At 47.9% G+C, this 9,019-nt stretch overlaps 1 protein-coding gene across 1 annotated transcript; it reads left to right on the top strand.

Moving 5' to 3' along the window:
• Nucleotides 1-5,722: 5,722 nt before the first annotated feature.
• Nucleotides 5,723-6,970, top strand: LOC126161387 (acyl-coenzyme A diphosphatase FITM2-like; the record flags this gene model as incomplete). Its single annotated transcript, XM_049917168.1, is given in 1 exon segment — nt 5,723-6,970. A coding segment is annotated over 1 exon segment (1,140 nt), but the record flags the coding sequence as incomplete, so codon positions are not given.
• Between the last annotated feature and the right edge of the window lie 2,049 nt (nt 6,971-9,019).

Below are 9,019 nucleotides of genomic sequence, written 5' to 3' on the forward strand. Positions count from 1 at the left end.
TGGCCACAGATCCAATTCACAGAGTGAGTTTTGGCGGAGGGATAGAAAGTCTTATCGGGGTACAAAAGCATGTTGACGTCGATCTGAGTCGGTGTCTGGCGAGTAAGAAACGCCAAAATTCGCCGCGCAAGTGTCCAGACGTCGAACGCTGTGCCACTGTGGAATCGGTGGACATCCGTGTCATCCACTGCACAGTGGGTGCAGAGGGATGAAGCAGCGAGAAGGATGCGGTGCAGACGATCTCGGTTAACTTGTTTGCCATTCACGGTGATGTACCACCCTGATTGAACGTCTGATTCGAGAAAACGTGCATGGATCGCCTTCCAAATGTGTCGCCACACGTACTGTGGATGCTTACGTTCGATGGGGTTGGACGGGCGGCACTGTTGTAACAATTCGGAGACTATTTTCGTGAGGTACAAACGTGTAAGTGGTAAGGACCGGTAGATATAACTGAACTCCAGGAAAAATCGTTGGATGTGATAAAAGGGGGTTGGAATGGTCGATACCAGTACTGGGGCGGACAAGGAGGCCGGTGCAAAGTTGTGAAGCAGGAGGCTAGTAAGGCTCTGTGGGCAACGATGCCAAAGTTTTAGTTGGGAGCTGACGTATAGTGCCTTGACACGAGTCGGCACGTGAATGAGTCCCACCCCGCCACGATTCATACTGCACCTTGAATAACATCCCCAAGCAGACGAAGGAGCCGAAAGCCATCAACAGTCGTCGCGCCAGGAGATTTGGGACTAGTAGTACTTGAGCCACGTGTGGTATACGGGAAGCATGATACATGTTCACGTATTGCGCTCGTTGGATAACGTCGAGAGCTCGTAGCCGGTGATCTGCAAGATTTGCTCTGATTGTCTGTAGCAAGCGTCTACCATTGATAGTCGCTGAGCGGCGCAGATCTGCTGTGAAATCAAGTCCAAGACATCGTATGTTGGCGGTGGCACTAAAGGGGGCAGTGCATCTCTCCGGCAAGCCCTCACCAATGAGCTGGACCTAGGATTTTGACACGTTGAGGCAGATCCCCGACGCTTCGCCGTAAGTCGCCATCCATGTCAGTGCTGCTCGTACTTCATCTTCACTGCGCAGATATAGTAGTATGTCGTCTGCGTAGGCTGTACAAGAAAAACGGTGGCCGTGCACAGCCATACCTTCCAAACGTTGGCGCACGCCCTGGAGCAAGGGTTCCAAGGCGAAAGTATGCAAAATCGTGAAAAGAGGGCAGCCTTGCCGCTCAGATCGTGCTATGACCAGGGGCGGTGTTAGGCGACCATTGTACATGATTTTAGAGGTTGCACTACTCAACAGGCGCATAACCACTGTGACAATACCGCCAGGAAAACCCATATGCTGAAGAACTGTCCGTAAATAGAAGTGGTCAACACGGTCGAAAGCCTGGCTAAAGTCCAGTGAAGCCAAGGTGCCAGGGAGACGCTGATAATGTGCTAATGCTATCATATCTCTGTAACGGCAAAAGGCCGTACGGATGTTGTTGTCGCCTCCTAGGGAAGTCTGGTCGCAGGATGTGACGTAACGTGCGACCTTCTTGAGTCGCGATGCCAGTAGCCGTGTGAATATTTTCATGTCGCTGTTGAGCAAAGTAATTGGTCGATAGTCCTGGACCCTCGATAACCCGCGCAGTTTATGTACGGGGATAATAATGCCTTCTAGAAAGGCGCTCGGGACCACTGTCATCGGTGACATCAGCTCTTGTGCGATTTCCGTCCACGTGGAAGCCAACAAATAGTGAAAACATTTATAAAATTCGATGGGTATACCGTCAGGTCCAGGAGATCTGTTATCGGAACCCGCCTTGATAGCATCTACCACTTCATCTGTGGTTACGTCGTCTTGGAGGTCATGCACTGCATCCTCCGGAAGAGTGTTCGTAGTAAGCTGAGCGACTTCTGTGATCAGTGCTGCAGAATGCGGTACGGCTGCGTATAGCCCGGCAAAATGAGCATGGAGAGTACGACCGATGCTTTGTTGGGTGTCGTGCCGGCGCCCTTCCACATCAGTGAGGACTTGGATCAGAGCTCGTCGTCGTCGTTGTCTTTCCTGAAGGAGGTTCTTGAGGGATTCGATTAGATACTCGAGAACGGACTACAGTGCCATCCAAGTGACGCCGCATGATCAAGGAGATCTGCGCCTTCGTGCGATGGACCATCGACTGCCGGGCTGGCGAGAAAGAAATCGTCGTACAGTCACGTAGTACGGTGTAGTAGAAGTGCAGGGTATTAGTTGGCCACGCCTTTAATTCCTTCCCATAACTCATCAGAGTCTTCCTGAGGGTCTTCTTTGCACAGGAGAGCCACCATGATAAGGTGGAGTCATAGGCTTCTCGACGACGCTGGCAGCGTGCCCACGCTTCTTCGACCATACGGTGACAGTCTGAGGAGGTCAGGTAAGCGACATTGAGTTTCCACAGACCACGACTATGCCACACTTGCTGTGCTGTCGGGCGAGAGTGACGTCACAGAGGTACGCATCATGGTCTGAAAAAGCCAAGGGCCAGACTTCCGCACGACGTGTGCCATCAGCAAGGGAGCGGGTAGGGATGCGATCTATGCGGCTTGACGAGTGAGAGGTGTAGAATGTATAGCCCGGCTGAAGTCCGTGGAGCTTCTTCCATGTGTCAACAAGTCGTAGACGGTCGATGACCACTGAGAGAGATGCACAAGGGAAATGTCGCGGGAGTTGGTCCGCGGGCTCTTGTGTCGAGTTAAAATCCCCACGGAGTACCAAATCGTCCTGCGGACCGGTGAAGAGGGGTGTGACGCTTTCGGCAAAAAAAGTTTGTCGGTCATGACGGCGGCCAGTGCCGGACGGAGCGTAGATATTAATAATACGCACGCCGAACAGTGTGAGGGCCATATCTCGCGCAGTGGGGAGGTAGATGACGTCCTCTGCAGGGAGTCCGTCGCGTAGCAGGATGGCGACGCCGCTACCGGTGTCGGATGCGGGGCAAACATGGGCGTTGTATCCGGTGGGAACTAGGAAGTCAGCCACAAACACCTCTTGTAAGAGTGCTATGACCACATCCGCAGAGTAAATAGTGTCTCGGAACATGGCCAGTTTATGGGGGGCACGAATGGTGGCAAGATTCATCGTGGCAATACGATATTGCTGTGTACGGCCATCCTCAGTATTTGCAGAACGTGCGGTAGAAGTAGCCGGCAGGTGGAGACCCGCCGGTGGTCCCGCAGTGGTGATAATTACTGGCGGGGCGCCAGCCCTAGTGTCGCCGTGGTGGGCTCCTGTGCAGACACGCTGGCAGTCTGTTCCACTTCTTCTTCAACGTCATCGGCCCAGGAAGCTGACGACGTGGGCATGTGACGGTCACGTACTTCCAGAACGGGCGTTGTGGATTCCGCAACATGAGTGGCAGCGGGACCGCCGTTATCATTCGTTGACAACGGCGAGGACACGTCCCAAACCGGGAGAGGAGGCGTCACGGGAGGGGCGCCTGTTGCTGCTGCATCGCGTGACTGGACGCAACGTGGGAGATCACCGTCAGACAACAGGTCGACATCTCGCGTGGCCGTCTGAGAAAGGGCGTCATCGGAAGGCGTTCGTCGTCGTTTCCTGTGTTTCCGAGGCGACCGCTGTTTCCTGATGTGGCCTTCTGAATCAGAATGTGGTCGCCCGTCGTCTGACGCCGAATCCGTCTTGACAAAGGCAGACGTCGGCACGACACCGCGGTCGACGTCCATGGTGCCAACAGGAACGTCGGTTTCGGTCTGCAACACGGACGGTCCTGAAGCGAGCACTGGAGGCGACGCCGTGCTTGTGTCGTCGGCGCATTGTGCTGCGGCGGATGGCGTTGACGATGCTGCTGGCGCAATCGGGATTGGTACGACGGGGTCCTGTGCAACCTTGGCGTAGGTGATGGGTAAGGACGTGACCGTCGGAGCCTGGGTCTCTTCACATAACGGCGTCTGTATTAAACGGCGGTGTAAGCATTCGGAACGTACATATCCCTCCTGGCCACATCCTGCGCACGTTCGTGGCTGTCCATCGTACATGACGATGGCCCTCACACCGCCAATCAGCAGGTACGATGGGACATGTTTCGTCAGCTCAATTTTTATTTGCCGGACGCCATTTAATACGGGGTAGGTCGTAAATGTTCGCCACTTCTCCGCGACGTGACCCAAGACGGTGCCATATGGTTGGAAAGCCGCAATGACCACATCCTGAGGCACCTCGAACGGGAGCTCAAACACCCGCAATGTCCGGAGACCGAATCCAGCATGGGCGACTGTCACAGCACCCATATGTCCATCAGAGTGTTTAAATTTTAGTCTTGTGGCATGACGGTGAATTATGTCAGTGCAGATTTCCTCCGTCGACATACTGATGTAGACAACACTTCCAGTGATGGAAAAGTGTATGCCGATTACGTCCTGGGGGTTCAAACGTAGATCCTCTCGGATGAACTGTTCGACTTCGAAAGCTCTGGGTCGAGGATGTTCGGACTGAAACATTACTTTGATCGTTGCACGGCGGTACGAGTGCGCCATGGTGTACGTTAGTACTGGACTCGATAGACACAAACACCGCGACGCGGAAGTAAACACCGCCGAGAGCGGAGCGTCGGACGGCGCGCGGAGCAGCTCCGCACGCTAACACGGCTGCGAGCCGACTTTTTTGCTTAGGTCATCAGCTCCTAGATCTAGAACTACTTAAACCAACCTAACCTAACACACATCCATGCCTGGGGAAGGATTCGATCTGACGGCGCAAGCAGCCGCGCGATACGCGATATGACGCCGTTGAAAGCACGGCTAACCCGCGCCGGCAAGCTGTTAATATCATCTGATGTTGCTAAGAAGTTATTTCCTTCTGGTGAATGATTTTCTGCGCAGTAAAGACAGAGTACCTAAAATATATTTGATGTTACGGAAAACGAAGGACGCCTAATTCATTTCCCTCACTTTATTTATGATGCTAGATTCGCAACCTGAGCATACGTAATATCCATAACCACACTTAGCGCCACACAGATACGTGAATGCAACACATTGGCGTACACTTGAGATATTTCGTTTCCCATGAAGTGGTGGCAGACGATGCTGTGGCGTCTTCGAAGCGCGAGCTTCGTCAGTGCAAGATATCTCAGCACAGCTGAGCGAATGTTTTCTTCCTGCTGCTAGTCTAATGGACAATGGCAATACTGTAGAATACTTTTGACAACTATGTGACCATCGATTTACGTTCGTGAGTGGTTCATAATTATGTTAGTAAATTCACTCGATATTTTTATGTTCTTTAAATTACATTTGCTACATGATTCGCATTGAAGGCGTAGGAAATGTACGCTATTTGGCCCAGGAAGCACGTTCCAATAGAAATTTATGCTTACATTGACATTTATGTTGCAAATTAGTCGTCTTGGATGCTCCGTTTTGCTACAGTTGTTTCGTAGCTTACAAGGGAACCTCTCCATCGCAGCCCCCCTCAGATTTAGTTATAAGTTGGCACAGTGGATAGGCCTTGAAAAACTGAACACAGATCAATCGAGAAAACAGGAAGAAGCTGTGTTGAACTACGAAAAAAATAAGCAAAATATACAAACTAAGTAGTCCATGCACAAGATAGGCAACATCAAGTACAGTGTAAACTCGCGAGCGCCGTGGTCGCGTGGTTAGCGTGAGCAACTGCGGAACGCTAGATCCTTGGTTCAAGTCGCAGAATGCAGTATCATGTAGATGTGTAATATTCGATCGTGGCAACGAGAAGGCGCCCGTTGCACCAAAATGCAGGGTCGAGACTTAACTTCGGGCCTCAGGATAGTTATTCCTTCGAAGCAAGGGGAAGGAAGCCTCTACCAGAGCCGTCGTCGATATGCAACGTCCTGCTGATGATCGTGCTTCATGTTTGCAGGAAAACTTTGTTTGTTGATACAAGCATTAAGGTGGCTGTGTATGGTGGTTGTTTATTTCTCCTTTCACTCATAGCAGATATATTACCTTTATCACGCTCATACTTTTCGAGTTCTGCGAATGTGTTTAATGTTTATTTCGTGAAACTCGGTTGGGGATGGACGCTCCTCGTAGCTTTTCCATTTCTCATTTTGACAAGTGACACTTATTGCTGTGGTAAGCGAGAGCTTGTCCTCAAACACTTAATGAGACATGGTATATCCACGTGCTGTTGGTTTTTCTAGGTTAATACTTTCAGTTACATAGAATCAAATTATGGAAGGTGCAATCCAAAGAAACACAGCTTGAAATCAGTATGCCTGGGAGCAGGTGGAAGTTGGTATGGGTTTGATTTATCAGGGCATACATTTATATTGATTTATAGCAATCTCGTGTTGATTGAAGAAGCGAGAGCTATAATCGGATGGGAAGGAATACGCGACTTGATTCGGAATGAAGAACATGCAAGAAGCCACAGTGATGCGTCTGTCAGCAATAGCCCATTGAGATTGTTGACAGAAGTTGAGTTCCTGCGTTTGAAAGAGTCATACCAAAAATTTACGCCCTATATACGTTCCTTATTTATTGGAATGACTACCTTAAGTGTCTTGTGGGATGTTATGTTGGTGAGCACAATTCTTTATTATCATATAATGATTGAAAAGTTCATCAGCGGTGCTATAGTAATTCTTATGTGGTTTGTGACCTGTAGGTATTTATATACTTTAATGCGCAACTTACCTGGTGAAGGACTGTTTAAATACAGAGATTTAAATGTAAACAGAAGTGTTCCATTAAACAAAAGATCACCAACAACAAATGTGAAAAATGATATACCCAGGTTTATGGGGATGCCTTTATATGCAGCAAGAAATGTAGAGGAAGAAAGTCAACAAAATGAAGATCAGTCTTCATCTGTGAAAACTCAGCTCTGACATATGTAGGTGTCCACTTCTGAATGACCTGCTGAACAGTTAGTTACCTGCACAACTTTTCTAACGTACTTGTTAGCATCGGAGGGAGAGGTCTGGAGAAGTAAAAAAATTGATTGTTTCAGAGTGATTAATTTTAAATGTGATACCTCATTTGCAATGCAATTACTGCTTCACTGTTCTGTTAGAATTCCTGTATGAAATTGGTATTCAGATAAGTTTATGAGGCTGCTAATTAAGATTCAAGATGACCTGTGGTAAATATTTGTTTATACAATATTTATAAGCAATATTCATTAATAATTTTTTTATTGGTAGAGTGTATAACCCATCAGTGGTAATTCTCAACATAAGATGCCATACATTTCATTTAAGAAGTGGTATTTCCTTGTTAAAGACATGTTACTCTATATCTCTGTGTTTTGGAGCCTTTTTCTCAGAGCTCTCTGGTTTCACTGAATTTTTTTTTGGAAATGTAGTCTAATAGTAATGTGTAACTGAATTTTATAATGTGACACTCACTGAGGAGCAATCACTTCAGTTTTGATACTGAATGGTACTCATGTACAAAACTTGTATCGTGGTAGTTTATTAACAAGGATGATCATGTGTGTTTTGTAAAATCTGTGACATTTTTTCCAGAATTTTACTGTAGAAGCTATAACCAGAAGGGAAATAACGTAAGTACTTCTTTTGAGGTTACTATTCTTATGGTCTGTCTTTAAGGCACCTAATTTTTTCATGCAGGAAACCAATTTTTGGAAAGGAATGTTATTTATAATTGTTGAAATGTGAGATGGCTTTTTAAAGATGTTTCCCACTGAAAGTAAGAATTACTTTGTCATGATTGTTTTGTTTTATTTATTTGGAAGTAAGAGCACAAATATCTCTTTTTCAGTTGATGACTGTTTGACACAAAGAATTTGTGATGCCATTGGTGTATTCATTCCTTATCTTAGGAGTTCTGTTGCACTGGTGTCCTTTGCTAGGTGATGGAACAGCAGCAAATTGCTCCCATTTCTTTATATATTGAAAAATTAAAAAGAAGAAAAAAACAAAAAAGTCTTCCCTCAATTGAAAAGTTTAATTTTTTTTAGACAATTATTATTTGTCCGCCCGTCCGTCCGATGCGAGGTAACTGCGCCGTAGTATGGGGACGCTACTCCTAAACCAACATCGAAACACACGTCAGTCGACTACAGCGCACGGAAGCGAGAGTATTCCTGCTAACGCGGGGCCCTGGCTGGCAGTTGACTGTTCGCTACTTTGGACGAGAGTGCTTTAAATACGTGAGATGTATTCCGTGGGCAATATGAATCCAGCAAATATAGCTCGCGACTTCAATAACAAGGTCAATGAATATTTTCCGAACTGTAAGGAATCGAAAAGTTCCTTAAGGGATCGAACGATTGTCGAACATTTGTATCATTATTTCCTACATTTGTTGATAAACAGTACGTGTGGTGATGATTGTCTGAAAATAAAAAATTAAACTACTCACTCGAGGGAAGACTTAAACCAATGACCTCTTGTCCCACAGGTGCCCACGCTAACCACGCGTACGATAGGGGGGTACGATAGGGAGGTTCCCTTGTTAGTGGTATTGTGTGTTGGTGGCGTTGCCAGTTTACATACTGTGCATGTAACACACAATAAATGTGTTGGATGCCTCCCGTGATGGCTCTTCGACTTCCAATTCGACAATTTGTGGAAAAATTGTGCGAGCTTGCGAGGGAAGTAGTGTGGCAGTCATACCGCAGCAGTCGTACCACAGAGTTGGGTGAGCTGGGGGCTGAAATTCCCACCCTGGGCCCTGACACAGGGTGGTGACGGGCCCGGTACCTGAGGTGTCTAAATTTACCGTTAGGCCACCTTCTGGCAACGGTATGGCGCGGACTAACGCGCCTGGCACGAAAGCACAAAGTAGTGCGAAGTGAGCAACGGTACCTACCAGACGGGATCGGACAGTCTGACTTCGCTAGCCGTGAACCACGTGGGTGGAGCTTAACACAGGCTCCCCAGCATCGCGTACTTCAAATTAATTGGTGCCGTTCGTTCGTTGCCTCGCGTCCGCCAAACACATGGCGATCTTCACACGTTCCAGCTTCAGTAGCTTCATTAGTGAGTTCAGTGCGTCCGGGCCTGTAAGAATGGTTCAAA

The sequence above is a fragment of the Schistocerca cancellata genome, chromosome 1 (genome assembly GCF_023864275.1).
Source record: "Schistocerca cancellata isolate TAMUIC-IGC-003103 chromosome 1, iqSchCanc2.1, whole genome shotgun sequence".
In the NCBI taxonomy this organism is placed as follows: Eukaryota; Metazoa; Arthropoda; class Insecta; order Orthoptera; family Acrididae; genus Schistocerca; species Schistocerca cancellata.